At 40.7% G+C, this 16,311-nt stretch overlaps 1 protein-coding gene across 3 annotated transcripts in view; it reads right to left on the reverse strand.

Annotated features, from left to right (window-relative positions):
* Window positions 1–16,311, reverse strand: part of LOC122779354 (glutamate receptor 4) — a 120,115-nt gene that overhangs the window by 52,624 nt on the left and 51,180 nt on the right. For all 3 annotated transcript variants that reach the window (XM_044041571.1, XM_044041569.1, XM_044041570.1), the window contains exons 3-4: window positions 7,049–7,288; window positions 663–847 (exon numbers count right to left, since the gene is read on the reverse strand). In XM_044041571.1, the coding sequence (XP_043897506.1) occupies window positions 663–847; window positions 7,049–7,288 (425 nt within the window). The remainder of the gene's footprint in view (window positions 1–662; window positions 848–7,048; window positions 7,289–16,311) is intronic.

The raw sequence follows: 16,311 nt of genomic DNA on the forward strand, positions 1-16,311 counted from the left end.
GTTCATTCCTGGTTGCTCTAAATCTGATTCCATACACAGACATGAGTTGCCCAGATTAAGGTAATCCCGTGTAAATGGGGTTTACGAGTGAAAAACGTATATGAAATACAGAAATGTAAAAAGTAGAAAATAAAGCGCAACAGAAGCTAAGATAAGAGAGGCAGATGGTTTACAATAACCATAACATCAGCTGGTTTTAAAGAAGACGACATGAACACGAGGCTGTGCATCATCCCAGCCGCTCTAAGTCCATCATGTCTGGATGCGTGATGTTCTCTGTGTCACACACACACACACACACGAAACACACACACCTGCAAAATAAATAGTTGGAAGTATGACAGATGCCAGAGCGAAGCTTTCCTGAATAATTGAACAATTACTGAGACACCAGAAGCTCCAGAGGAAACACTGAGAGATGAAGGAACGAGGAGACGCAGGAGGAGGAGGAGGAGGAAGAAGAAGAAGAAGACGTGACTCATATTCCGAGTGTGTTTATGCCAAGTAACGCCACTGGAGATCAGAACAGACGGTTTTTCAAGTTCAAAACATGCTAATTAGCACAAACACCGAGTAAGTGTCGTACTTCCTGTGATCATGTGCTTTTCAGGCGAGCGGGAATAAAATCTGTAGTGAAAAACAAACAAACACGGTGGCGTCACCTGCTCCAGCATGTTCTGCAGTCTCTCGGCCTCCAGGTCGATCACAAACTTCTTCTCCTGTCTCCGGTCCAGGTCCTCCAGCAGTCGCCGGTAACTGGCGTCGTTGAAGTTTTCCACGCAGATGGCGCTGACCTGCCAGTTGTTCTGCCCCGCCTTCTCCATGATGGCCTGCAGGATGGCGTAACCTGGACACAACACGACACATGAGTGAAGGAGGTGAAGGAAAGAAATGCAAGAGTGAAGTTCAAGGTTGTGTGTTTACATTCTAGAGAGTTTAATGGTATAATTAAATATATTTCCCATAATTATGTCTGTATTTAAATAAAACTGCATGGCCCTGCTACAACACACCTGACTCAGACGATTGGGTCGTTATCAGGCTTCTGCAGAGCTTGATGACAAGCTGAATCAGGTGTGTTGGAGCAGGGCGACATTATTCATTTGATTTCTTTGTTTCATTGAGCAAAGAAACTGCAAAATATTCACTTTTAAGATGCTGAAAAGTCAGAAAACTTGTTGTAATTCTAATGATTATCAAAAAAAATTACAATTAATTAAGTCATTGATATTATAATTCATGAACCAGGTCATTGTTTCTGCCCTAGTGTAAACAATTAAACTTCATGCACTTTGTTCTCTATGTTGTGAATAAATAGAGAAATCCTGCACTTTTAACGTTTTGTTTTCTTCAGTTAGACAGATATCGTGATGTATCGCTACATGATTATCACAGAATCTTTGTATTGTGGTATTATTGGTATCGTGTCCCATAACATGAGGTTCCTTGTGATTCTCACCACTACTACAAGACAGAATATGAAGTTTGAAAAGAAACTGCTTTTAATCAAACTCCTCTCAAGCTTTTATCTTTTTCCAGTCTGATCTTGTCTTTTGGTCCAGTCTGGGGAAAAACAATCTCAGTTTCATGACTTAAATGTGTCACTAGACTCCAGAGAGGACGGGGAAGGGGACACCTCGCTGTCAGGTTTGTGTGTGAAAGAGACGAGTGTCAGAAAGGAAACTGGGGAGCTGTGAGGGCGGCTGTTCTCCAGCAGGAGCAGATGTCCCCCTTAAACGGCCCCTCCTGGTGGCCATCACAATCTGGCAACCCGTCTCCCTTTGCTCCCAATTAGTGGATTAACCTGTGCACTGACAAACCTGGCTCCCTCTCCACCTCCTCAGCACCTCCCCAGCTCTGCGCTCCCCATTAGAGGGACTGTGGATGCCAGCAGGAACATTTGACTGCAGTCACACACACACACGTATGTAGTTTGTGATGTCTTCAGTTTCTGCTAAAGACACAAACCTGACCTTAGACCATATGGGACTGTTCAGATTCCAAGAACATAACAACACATATGAGGCCCTTTGTTGCAAACGCAGACGCAGAGGAAGAAAATTTCACCTCACAGCAACAAGGTTACTGGTTTAAATCCCTAAAGCCTTGTTCAGCCATTAATAATCATTAATAATCCACTCAGTGATTCAAGCTTCTTGAATCAATGGTGTCAAAGTGTCAATGGTGCGTTCCATATGTAGTCAGAACTCGGGATTTTCTTTAATTACCAACTGGAATTTCCAACTCGGAGCAACATGACATTCTGAGATGACGCTGCTACTTTTAACATTAATGTCACTTCTGTCAATTTGAGTGTCACATTTAATTTAAACCTGTATTTCCCAACGTTTCCATATAACAAAACACTTTGTTTTTTTTATATAAATCATGAGAGCATCTAATATTATTTTGAATTGGTAAACAATCATTTCCAAGAAATGTTTTGTAACATGCACAAATCTTTACAAAAAGGTTATAACAATTCTTTCACAGAAACAATGATGATGATGATGATGATGACACTTCATCATGCTATTCTGCTATGATGTGATGATGATGATGATGATGGTCCCAGCACACAGACATGAGGCAGCAGCAACAGCAGCAACTGATTACCAGCTGATAAATGTGTCCAGCTGCAGAGACGTGTGGGGACAGCAGCAGCAGCAGCAACAGCAACAGCAGCAGCAGCAGCAGCAGCAGCAACAGCAGCAGTGTCACAACCTCAGCCAGAGGTCAGAGGTCAGAGCGACTGACACTGAGGCTGACATGTGCTGAACTGACCACAGCACAGCTGGACAACAGTGGAGAGAAAACGTCTTTACCCTCCACTGTGATTCACCAATCCTTCGTCCCTCCTCCTCCTCGTCCTCCTCTCACCTCTTCTTCCTCTCAGAGGAACATACTGAGGTTTTTGTTCTTTAAAGAGTCATTCATCACGACCTGACCACACTGCTGCTGCTGCTGCTGGAACCACCTGCCCATCTGCTGAGGAGAGCTCATCATGTTTCCTCCTCCTCTCTGGCTCCTCTCCTCATTTGTCATCTCCTTATTTCCTCTCACCTTCCCTGATCATCTCCTCTCTCTCTCTCTCTCTTTTCTCATTTCATTCCTCAACCTTCCAAAAAATTCCTTTCCTTCATATTCACTCCGTCCAGCCCTCGTCTCCTGCTCGTTTCCTCTCCTCTGCTATCTTTTTTGTCCTTCATCTGCTTCCTCCTCTCACCTGCCCTTTCTTTACTTCCCTTCTCCTCATATTGTTCCCTCTTCCTTTCTTTAATCCTCTTCCTCCTCTTCTCCTTTTTGTTTGTCCTTTTCTCTGTCGACTTTCCTGTCTCCTCTGCCCTTTCCTCTCTTGTCTTCTCCTTTTCTCTTCTCTTGTTTCATCTTTCCTATCCTCCACTGACATTTCCTCTCCTTTCCTTCCCCCTTCATTCCCCTCCTCCTTTCCTCGTCCTGTTCCATCCACTCTGTTGATTCCATCATGTTTCCTCTCCCCATCCCCTGTCCTTCATCTATATTCTTTACTCTTCTTTTCCCTCCTACTTGCCCCTTTTATCTCTTCCTTTTATCGCCATTTTCCTCCACCATTTTGTTTCCTCTCTTCCTTTCTTCCTCCATTTCATCCCCTCTCCTCTTGTCTCACCTCATCGTAACATCCCTGGATTCTGTTTCCCATTAATCTGATTTATGTGTTTTTTCTCTCTCTTTTTTCTCCTTAATGTGTCTGATTCCAACATTTCCTCTTTTTTTTGTTGTTGTTGTTGTTGTTGTGTTGTGTGTGTGTTAATTGTGTGTATTATGGGAAATTTGAAGGTTAATAGAAAAATCACTGGCTATAACTGCCTCCCATTCAACCTGAACCTAACTACAATTTAAAACATCCTCAGTTCCTCAGAAATGAGTTTCTGTCTCATTGGGACCAGGTTTTGGTCTCTATGAGGACTCCTGGTCCTGACAAGCACAGTGTTTGTGGCAGATAAGGTCCTACAGAGGCAACACACACAGATTTCCATGTCTTCAGAGGACATTACATTGACTTACATTCATTTTCTAGGTCCCCACAACATGAGCAACACCTGGAACTCACACTCTCACACACACACAGAGCTCGAGTGTTCGGTCCCTCGTATCTCTGGAGCTTTGATGCAGGGAATCAGTCTGGCACTCATTGACTGAGCTCAGCCATGCGAGGACTGATTCTACATTATAGTCGATACTGGATGAATGCCTAGTCCTGTGTGTGTGTGTGTGTGTGTGTGTGTGTGTGTGTGTGTGTGAGTCCTCAGGCTAAAGTGCTGCAGCCTGCTCCCAAAAGCCTTCTGAAATGTGCACACACACACACACACACTGCATTCCCACTGGTCAAAAAAAACAGTCAAATCTTGGGTTTTAAAGGTTTTTTCTTCATCAATGGGAATGTGTTTAATCAGCAATCACTGCTGGGTCAAATGACTCTGCAAGGCACAGGTTTTTTTTTTCTTTTTAGCTTCGACTCCTATGGACAACGAGAGGAACCTAAGTTCTTCATTGTTTGCTCTATTTCTAAAAGAGATGCAACCATTTCTAGTTAAGACAAGCACTCATGGTGGATTCTTGTTGTAGTTGTAAGATGTGACCTTCTGCTGTGTTTGACTGGAATCATCTGCAACACACAGTGAAACTCACTTCATTCACTCCACTTTCTTCCTCTAAAAACTTAAGGCACTTTCCAACTACACAGTGCTGGTACGGCTCGACTCTACACGGTTTGATTGGTTTTCCATTATTCTCCGACCTCCACAACGTGGGCGGAGTCATCATGGCTGAATTAAACTGCCGTGACTTTGTTTTTTACACGCGACACAAACACAACAAACTAGTGACAATAGTAACAGTCAAAGCAGTTGTTTTCAGTGTCGTGAGTCATTAGAACTAGTTTAGTTAGATTAGTTCAGTAACTTCCTGCATGACCGGAGCACAGACTGCGTCTGACACAGGCGCTGAACTGAAATACCACGGGTCGTTATTCGGCTCACGATGGGCAGCTTTCAACAGTGCTGTCACTAAATACACCAGACCAGAGATTTCCTTTGCTTAATGTTGGAGATTAAGCATGTTTTCAGGACTTTTTTAAGTCTTTGTAATGATTTACAGTTTGGCATTGTTCGGTTTGTTTCTATACTAGTCGTTTTATACACAAACTAGTGACAAACAAAGCAGTTGTTACTGAATCCTTAGAATCAGTTAATCCTTAGAACACAAAAAGCTTTTTTTTCCCCATTAATTATGTTAAAACATATGTTTATACAGAAGCTATATGCAGTATAGAGTGTCTTATATCATTTTTTAGCACTACCTATAGGCAATCTGATGAATCTTTTTGACAATAAACGAATGAATTGAAAGAGTGAAATTTGGAAAAAAATTCACAGTTCAAAGTTCACTTGGCTTGAACAAAAATGAAAGAAAAGCGGTCTATTTTGTGACTTTTGCAAAATTATAGTGACCGTTACCTGCTATTGTATATGCAATTTAAAATGAGTCATAACACACAAACATTTTTTTTAAGCCTGTAGATGTGACCTATAAACACACACCCCAGGATGTCCATTCAAGGATGCACTGATCTGTGTCATGTGAGCACTGAGGCTAAATTTAAGTCAGGTTTCTACCATACATGTGGCAGGAGGCGAGTGCCATGAAATATGACACAACCACAGACCATGTGTGCTCCTGTCACACATCAATGCCCATCTCTTATCAGTTCTGATGGAAGCGATCAGGTTTTGTATCAGGTGATTGACAGCTCTGGACCTTTGCAGCTATTTTCTTTTCTGTGGGGGTGGGAAACACTTGATTAGACATGAGCAGAGGCTTTTTTTTAGCCAGTCAAGCATGTACGACCTGAGATAAGAGGGAGAGAAAGGAGGCAGAGAATGATTTGTTCTGAAGGAAGAGCAGATCCTGATATTGTCTTCACTCTGCAGCTACGATACGCCCAATCTTTTCTAACGTTCACCCACAGCGGCGCCGAACAGAGAGAGAGCAAAAAAAAATTAAAACCACTTGAGGGCCTTCTTGAAAATACATGAATGTGAGATGAAGAGATGTGATCCACGCAGTGGAGCATGTCTATTCTGTCTTACAATGGAAATGTAACACGAGGGAGCGGAGGAGGCGGAGAGTAAAAAACGAGTGGTCATCTACAGTATATTGCAATTGAACTGTTTTTTTTTTTAATCAATGAGATGATTTTTCCTCATGGGTTTTGTTTTCTGTAGTGACAAAACCAATGTTCCTGAAAATGTTGTTACTGTTTAATAAAAATAAATTCACTTTCCTAAAACAAAACAAATTCATGAAGTCATTTTATACATAAACTATAGGTGTTTTATATACAAACTAGTCATTTTATACACAAACTACAGTTGTTTCATACACAAACTATAGTTTTATTTCATTTTCATCAACTATATAAACAAACCTGAGCAAAAAAGTACTCAGAATTTTCAAAATCTGATTGAATTTGTGAAATTCGGAAATGCATCACACTTTTGCACAATAATCACTACTCCCTTCCTTTTTTTTTTAGAAAACTAAATAAACAAACATGCAATATAAAATGAATCATAACTTTTACTAAGTCTGAAGACTTACAATTTACAGAGGGTGCCCCTTCGGCACAGATCGTGCTTTTAGCAGCGCTGTCGCTAAATACACCATTTCCTTTGCAAAACGTTGGAGATTAACAGAGATTTTCTTCTCTGTCTTTTTAACTGATCGACAGTTCGGCATTGTTCCGTTTCTGATTCTTGTGTCGGATGTCGCCCTCCCTGACCAATCGGTGGCCGACAGTCTGTTGATGTCACATTTTAGTATCGGCTCAGCTCGCTTGGAACCTCGTCGGAGCATGGTCCTAGGTACTAGGCTCCAGGTGTTATCACAACTTTTCTGAATTAACTAGATCCATGGTTCTCAAACTGTGGTACTTGTGTGTGCTGAGAAAATGAAACAAATTTAAAAAATGTATCTAATTCCGTCCCTTCTGGTGATTCTGGTCACTCACCTCGGTCGGTGTCGTAGAGGAAGACAAACTTGTTCCAGTCGTAGTGGTCCAGCAGGGACAGCAGCGCTCCCCGGATGGACGGCCGCAGCTGCAGTGTGAACTGGCTCTCGCCCTCGGTGGGGAAGCTGGGCGTGATGAGGGAGATGTGCAGAGCGCTGCAGAACGACGTCAACGTGTGCACCGAGCGCTTGTCGTACAGGCCAAAGATGGCGAAGACACCACGGGAGTACTGCGAGCAAACTGAGAGCAAGAAGAAAGAGAAAACAACAATAAATCAACGTGTAAATAAGAGAAGACACTGCGAGGCTGTAGGAGAAAATAGTGTAAAGCAGGGCTCCTCAAAATGGGTCACGCGGCCCACAAAAGGATTTGACTTGACTTAAATACACAAATAAAATAATCAGAAAATATAAATGAGAACTACTGTACAGCAGTTATAAGTTATATATAAATAAATAAAGTCTATTATTCGGAAATTATCTAAAATAATCTGTAATAAACATGTTATTTGCAGTGTGATGTTCAGGTAAAAGCTTGGCGATCGTGTAGTTAAACAAAACAGAACGAGGTTGGATCCATATTATCATGTTTCTACCGAATTGCAATGAAAATGTTACCTTTTTTATGTTTTTCTGAACAGAAACTAAATATTAGGAACTCTATTACAGCTGAAATTTGTCAAATCTACACATTAAGGACTTTGTCAGGCTGTTACTCGTCTTTTAATAAGCTTGTTTCTGCCGTGACAAGAACAGAAAAACAACACACACAAACGGGGACTCGTCCCCTGAGAAGCATAAACAAATCTTTGAATGCAAATTTTATTTGACACACGCTGTCGGGATTTGATGCACAGGAAGTGATGTTTCAGTTTCACTTCAGACAAACTGAAGAAGAGAAAGAAGAAGAAGAAGAAGTAAGTTGTTAAAACGAGCGTCGATAAGACGCTAAACACCTGAACGGACGGTGAAGAAAAACAACAAGCGTTGACTGATTTGAATGACAATGAAGCGCCGTGAGACGTGGTGTAAAAACATGATAATACGATCACCATGGCGATGAGAGCGTAGCATCATCATGAGTGGAGACGGCACAGTAAACCATTATCACGCTGATTAAGCACTTTGAGTCTTCACAGGAAAAAACAGAATACAGATCAAACGCACGCTTTCATCTGGAAAGACGTTAAACTGCAGCGACAGAGACGACGTTTACGGATAAATTCATTTTATTCAGCGTCGTAAAATATACAGAGGATTCATCAACACAGACTCATTTACAGAAAAATACACAGCGTTTCATCAAACATCAAAAACAACAGCAAACTGATAATAAAACTGTTGTTTAATGTGTTTTCTGTATTGAAATTAAGAACATTTTACTTATGGCATCTTTGAATCTTTGAAGTAACTCTTATGTGACTTTAATGTGACTTACAAACTGAAGTCATTCTTTTAACTTTGTCAACCTGTGCATTTGTCTGTGATGATAAATCATCTGTGTCACTCGAGGCCAAACATAATGAATTGTGTCACCAATCGTGAGGATTTTACCAGTAAAGCATCTCGTGAGTCACAGCGACTGCGACTGCATGTGAGCAAACGTCCAATTAAATAAACAGTTAGAGCATAATTTCATTTATTAGTGTTGAGTAATGAGATATTTTTGCATTACAAAGGCTTCTCTTAACGTGGTTAGAGCGTCTTCTGGAAACTGAGCGCGGTGGAAACTTTTCATTTGCATCGAGTCGACAGAGACACACACACACACACACACACACACACACAGAGCAGGTCCTTCTTAAGGAGAACTCCTCCTCATTATAGAAAAGGTTTGGCTGTCAACAAAGAGCGGTTGTATAATTGCACACTGTTTTACACACGGCACAGAAAAACAACAACAACAACAGAGAGGTGAGATAATGAGCATCTTCTGCCAGTTTACACCGAGAATCAGAGTGAAAAGTGAAGCAGGAGCTCGGGACGGCGGTGGCTTCACTGACAGAGCCGCTGTTTCCGTGCAGAGTGCACGACTTCACTGGAGAAACTCTCACACACACGCAGAAAACACATGGCTGCGTCTGTTGTTGACACAATTAAAGAACACGGAACCAGCGGGAACTTCAACGATCAAGACGAGACTGAACTGTTTTCTGATCGGATATTTACTTACATTTAATAACAATAATAACTTCAATTACTGTAGCACCTTTGGCGGACCCTGAGGTCACTGTACGAGGGACAGTAGAAGAAAAAAGAAAGCAGTGTCAAACCTGCAGGAACAAGTGTCTCTTCAAGTTATGTCAAAGTAACTGAAACTTCACAAGACTCCTCTAATTTACATCTTCTTACACCATATCTCAGTTGATTCTTATTCATGCCGGTCATGGCTATGAAATAATATACAATCATTTATTCAGTTGCAACTGGTTGAGGAGATGTACAGATTTCATGAAGACTCAAACTAGGAATCACAGGGGACCTCAGGATGTGACACGCGACACAATACAACGATCCTGTGATATTATTGGTATCGTACCTCACGAGACAATACTCGATACATGGTCCACGATATTAATGGTATCGTGAAGCATGTGCCTCGTGATACGATACACGATACTCTTGTTTGTTTAACGTTTTCATTATTTTTATATCCTGTGGCCCTACACTTGAAATTTAGAAGGAAAACTGTCCCATTAGCAATATTTACATTATAATAATATATTTGGTTACATTTATCACATCATTAAATGCACTAAATTCAACATTTAATAATATATAAGCTTGTCTAGTGTTTAAATAACAACGGCCTACATGTAATTATCGTTTAAATTGTTCAATTCCATCATGGTCATGTTCTTTTTTGTGTGTGAACTTTACTTAACTTTATCACACTTTTACTTTGAAATGGGGTGCAGTGTCATCCTTAATATTTTGTAACGGCAACATCATGATGGATTGTCAAGACATAATTGTAATTATATAGTTAAATTTCACTGTTTTTCACATTACCAGTTTGACGCCCCTGGTTTAAAGGAAACACATCATGTCCATGAGTGTAAATACATGTGTCTATGCATATGTATGTGTGTGTGTGTGTGTGTGTCTCTATATGGAGGGATGAAGGCTGTGGAGAGCACAGTGGCAGACAGCGAGTGTCCACTCAACCAAGAAAGGAGTCCAGAGGTTGAAAAATCCACACAGTCCACTGATGTCGCCTCGAGGGACAGGATGACATCAATACACACACACACACATTTCGCCTGAATCCTTACATGTCACATCACATGCTCTCTATTCAGCAGAAATGCTAGTTTGAGTTAAAAAAAAAGAAATAAAAATAAAATCCATAAAGAAAGCCACTGGTGTGAGATTAAAACGTGACAGTTTAACTCAAACTCTGCCTCCTCCTCCTCCTGCTGCGACTCCATCTGATTTCTGCTTTATAGAAAAACCACGAGTGAAACTAATTAAAACACACACACACAAATCAAGCACAAAAGGTTCAGGCTGTGTTTTAATACTGCTGGGGTCAGCCTTGATAGGGATTTGGGCGATGATTTCCGACACTTTTCAACCGTTAAGCATTGAGCTCCAGCTGCTTCTGTCAGGTCAAAGGTCAAGCGTCACAAAATGGGAACAGATTTAGTTTCGTTTCATCTTCTTTTGTTGCTTTTAATCAGCGTTGAAGCCAGAAAATTCTGCACCATCTACAACTGATGCTGTATATGGTGCTATTATGATTCTATGTATTAGTACTAAAGTATTTTGTACTTTTGTTGAGTACTTTTGATAACCACATTTTACCTGCCTGCCTGTCACATGGTGGCGTGTCTTAAAGGTCCAGGGTGTAAAATTTAGAGGAAATTATTTGTCAGAAACTCAAGATGTTTTTTCTACCTTTGATGATGTTTACTTTCCTGTCTATCACATGTTTGCATGTCTTAAAAGGTCCAGTGTGTAAAATTTAGGGGACATTTTATTTCAAAAGGGCTGCAACCATTATTGTATTCATTGATTATTACATTTTTGACAACTATTATTTTCCATAATTAAAACAAGCTTTCTGATTTTACAGCTTCTTATATGTCAATATTTTCTGGTTTCTTTGCTCCATGTGACAAATGAATCATTAAAACTGAATCATTTTGGTTTGCGGACAAAACGAGACATTCAAGAACATCATTATTTCCACGTTTGAGAAACACTGATCAATATTTTCTGACATTTTCGGGATCAAACTAATCGGGAAAATAATCAACAGATAAACTGGGTATGAAAATAATTGTTAGTTGCAGCCTGATTATACTTAATTCCTTTTAAAAGTGTGTTAATTATTGTTTTTCATTTCCCACAGAACATGATTTTATCATGAGCTGGTGTCATCACCAATCTGATTTGAAATTGCAGTTACAAAACTCATATAAAACAATATTCAACGAAGTTCCATTAAACTACAGCACAAAGTCTGGATTATGGTGTATCATTTTCATGTTTTTAGATAAAACGTTTGAGGTATGCGTGCCATGTGGGACTGAATTTGTTTAAAAATGATTTATTCATTTTATAGAAGGACTTGGACTTACTTCCTGGCAGGCGCCCAAAGATGTGGCACTCTCAGTGCCGTAATAGGAAAATTTATTCACAATATAAGTTAAGAGTCCAGCTACGATCATAACGGAGGAAAGCTCCAAGGTCATGTTTCCTCAGGCGCTGCCAACGAGAGCGCGGTGCCCGGAGAAGCTCTGGCACAGCGGACAGTGAAGCAGTGAGCTGCAGTCGCTCAAGCCAAATGGCAAACGATAAGTGTTTCCCATTTAATTCAAACAGATTGTCTCTGCACTGAAGAGGGAAATTCATCTAAACTATAAAGAACTAAGAGTCGGCCCCAGGCACTTTCACCAGGGAGTCTGATTTCTGCTGGATTCCCTTTCAGCAGCAGCTATTTTTAATCCCACAAAAAAAGAAAAATACAGGATTTACCCAACACATAAAAGTCACACGCCTCGAAATTATGATGTTCTTAAAGGTCTAATTTTCTCCACTGATTATAATGATTTTTTTTAATGATTTCTTTGTTATATGGATCAAAGAAACCAGAAAATGCTCACATTTAACCCGTCTGTTACCATCCTGTCGTCGCCGACAACTCTGAGATCAAAATAGATAGCCATTCATTAAGTAATCGATTAATCTATTACTTTTAGCCTCTGTATATCACCTGCTTTTTCAGCAATCTACAGAGTTTATCTTTTTTGGCTGAGATTTTTTACACTAGATTACCTTTTGGACACAACTTCCCATTCACCAGGGGTTGGCACTGGCACTCAGAGTACACTGACTGTGACCCCTGTGTCTGGGGTCAATTTTATAATATCCATTTAACCCAATCAATGCGGAGCAAAGGAGATTGGGTACCTTGCTCAGAAGTACCCCAGCCCTTTGTCCTAAAGCCTGCTCTGCACGAGATGATTTTCAAATCTGACTTGATTTGAGCTATTTTCAACAATTTAATTCTGAGAAAGCACAGACTAAACGATCCAGTAAAGACGCAGGACCACACACTTGGCGTTTAATCGAACCATGTCAGGGAGGAGATTCCGGGGATTTTGGGAGACTTCAGAAGATAAACAGACATGGAGGTGGACTGTCGGCGCCGTCAGTTAACAGCTGTTGTGCGTGCGATGTTTTGTGCTGAAAACGCAAAAAAACTGAGCCTAAATCAGCCTAAAATCTGAAGGTATACCCGTGATTGTTGCAAGGGCTGAAATCTCGCCAATTATCCTCTTGTATGGGGCAGGTATTCATCGGGATTTTGAAGCAAATAAAACAAAATACATAAAATATTCCAAAAGTACAAAGACAATCCTTCATGATACAGTATTTATAAAGGTTCATGAACAGTGCTGGATCGGATGTCATCAACTGCTGCTTCAAGGTGGGAAATAAATTGAAAAAGAAGATATTTTTTTTAAAACACCTCGAAGAATATTAACTTACTTTACGTCATTTATACATATTTAGCACACAATAGGTACATTTTCTTAATTAAAATAAATGTCACAGTGCAGTGATCACATGACCACCTCTGGACCACAAAGACCTTTAGCTTTTAGCGAAAGAAAGAACTGTTTGTCCAGAGGGAGAATTCCTGAATGTCAACCACTGAAAAGTATATATTAGAAAAATCACTCTGAGCCGCTGGGTGAAATGTATATATAGTATATATTATCCTTTTGATAAAAAAGAATGAATAATACTATAAAACAGGACTGTTGACTTAACTAAGTCAATTGATCTTTTTGCTTTGACTGCAACACATAGTCCCATGTTAGATAAAACATGCTGTCAGATGATGTTGAAATTGAAATTGAAATTTCGTTTTTTTATTTAACCTCACTGAAAAATTGTCCTCAAACACCTTGAGCAATAACAAACTTAATTCACTTTATTCACAAAAGCTCACCTACATTTTTAGATGACTGTCATTTTGGTACCTTCACAGTCCAACCTTTCCATTTCTACCACAATTACTTCCTCAGCTCAGCCTTTATCATGTGTTTGGGTGGTGCAGCAGTAAAAAGGGTCAAAGTCACCTAATTCACTTTTCTGCCTCAGTCTGATGCTCAGATTGAACTTCAGCAGATCCAGCCATCCCTCTTCTACAGCTTTATCCTCCACATGAGGGTCACGGGGGGGGTCTGTGCCAATCTCAGCTGACAAAGGCGGTCACACCCTAGACAGATCGGGGCCACATATAGAGACAAACTACCATTTACTCTCACACTCACACCTTTAGAGACTAATCCTCATATTACATGTTTTTGGACTGTGGGAGGAAGTCGAAGAACCCGGAAACCCATGCACACACGGGGGAGAACATGCAAACTCCATGCAGGAAGGCCCTTGTTCCAGCCAGGTCACAAACACGGGTCTTCTTGTTGCAAAGGCAAGAGCGCTAACCACTTCACCAACCGTGTGGCCCCCATATTTCACATTTCACACTAAAAAAAAAAAGTCTTCATGACTTTCTCTGCGATGTGTCTTTTTTCCTTGTGCATTTTGAGAAAACCTCACTTCAGAGTCCAGAGCAGAATCTCTCTGTGCTGCAAAGACACTGCAGAGGCCGGCGGTAGCGATCCATCAGAGTGAAGCTGTATGTGAAACTGCGTTTGCTCTGTGTGACCTGGCGGTGAAGTGACAGCAGTAGTGAGAGTAGTGACAGTGAGTGGGGCAGCCACTGGTGACAGGCAGAGCTCCTGGACTGGTCCATTTAGTCCCACACTGGCAGTGACCCCGAAACAGCATCCGCTGGCCTCACACTCTGCTGCACAAACAGGTCAGAGCGCACACACACACACACACACACACACACACACACACACAGAGAGTAGCTCACTCTGATCAATGGGCCAAACACTGTGTGTGTGTGACACACTAACAGAGCCGTGCAGCACAAGCTTTCCTGACATTTAACACTTGTCTGAAATCACCTCGCATCAAATCCCTGTAAAACATAAAAAACAGACTTTTGTTTTAGACAATTTCATTCATGAATTGTTGAAATCTTAAACAGCAGAGCTGATTTATATGCTACGTTATGCTAACAGGTAAAATAAACTTCCCTCGATGTTTTACGATTGACCAGCGGGACTTTGAAAGTGCCTCGTCATCAGTGAGCGGTTTACGTTCAGTTTACTTCCCTCGGTCTCTCAGATGTCAGGCCCCGCCCACAGCAATGGGACAGTTTTATGGCGACTGCGCCACGACCTCTGCTCCATCGATATCCATCGACCACAGCTGCACAGAACAAACCTCCATTATTTCATTTAGAGCAAAACTATCCCTGCAGAATGTTAACATTTACAGTGATGGACTCAGCGATGCATCCAGTGACACTTCAGTGAGAAAGTGAGTGATGACTGACAGTAAAGTGACTTCACATTGTTCCTTCCTGGAATCCTCCTCCAATCCGTCAACTTTTCAAACTTCGAAAACGCTGAATTTGTCGTCTTTGAAGCACAAAAATGTCGTCCCACTGACGACATTTCTTTTGCAAAGGGCCTTGAAAGTCCAAAAATCCAACTTCCTACCAGGGATTCAGATTCTGAAGACCTCAATAACTTTATTGCCATTTTCAAAAAAACAACAGGCAATTTAATGACACAAACAGTAAAGACACAAACAAGTAGATGCATAATCATGCATATGGGTACATATACAAATACACACCGAGAGATACATATATGTTTTTGAATAAACAGTCCTGAGTAACATTTTAAACATCAATATTAAAACTAAGAGGAAACCAACGCATAAATGTTTCCTTGGTAATTGTTTGCCATCTTTACTAGGAAAGTTTATGCATAAGTGGCCCCCAAGAAATCTATCTCTCTATATTGAGAAATTTAAATATTGTTTATCTAAAATGAGTTTGTTTTATTTTGTTTTATTGAAGTTTCTGTTCCAAGTTTTAAAAACCAAAGCCATTGAACTGGTTTCCTTGTTTAATTCAAGTTCAGTATCATCACACTTAGTGCTTTACTTTGAATTTTCGAAAGTAAACATTAATACTGGGACACTTTTGTGATTTTACTGCCCTCCAAAGTGGTGACTCCAAAGTGGTGGGAGGGGGACCCAGATAAAATTCTGCTTTGGGGCCCCATAAAGACTTGGGCCACCACTGTGGCAACTCTTACTGCGTGGTCCAAGCTACATCGATCAAAACCAATAATATCATAATCCATCTTCCAAACACAGCTGGAATCACTTGGTTCAATCAATGGGAAGTTTCATACTTGAGCTCAACCGTGCAGAGGAGCAGCAGTGACTTAACAAAGGATCATTTCTGAGGATACAATGTTTGAAAATGAGACGAGAAACAAGTGTTGGAACCTTTTCAAACACAAAGGGCAGCCATCGACGATGGTATTTTCTATCATCAGCAGTCATGAGGCGTCTTCATCGACTCACAAAGAAGCAAAGCAACGCGGGTGGAGGTCTTTTATGAAAAGAGATGGAGGAGGAACATGAATGAGGCCTGAAAAATCAATACAGACCTTCTTTCTGAAAAGACACCATCACTGTTTTACCGACCAGGCGGCCATTTTTGAAAAGCAATGAGCAATCTCTCAATTCGCAGTCTCACTTCAAAGACTCCATTGATGACACAACCGCTGTCTGTCAAACACAGTCTAGAAGCTTCTCACCATCCACTTCTTTAAAGGGTTAATTACAGAAAGTCGCTGTGTCAGCAGGAAAAAC

Source organism: Solea senegalensis, linkage group LG13 (genome assembly GCF_019176455.1).
Source record: "Solea senegalensis isolate Sse05_10M linkage group LG13, IFAPA_SoseM_1, whole genome shotgun sequence".
Lineage (NCBI taxonomy): Eukaryota > Metazoa > Chordata > Actinopteri > Pleuronectiformes > Soleidae > Solea > Solea senegalensis.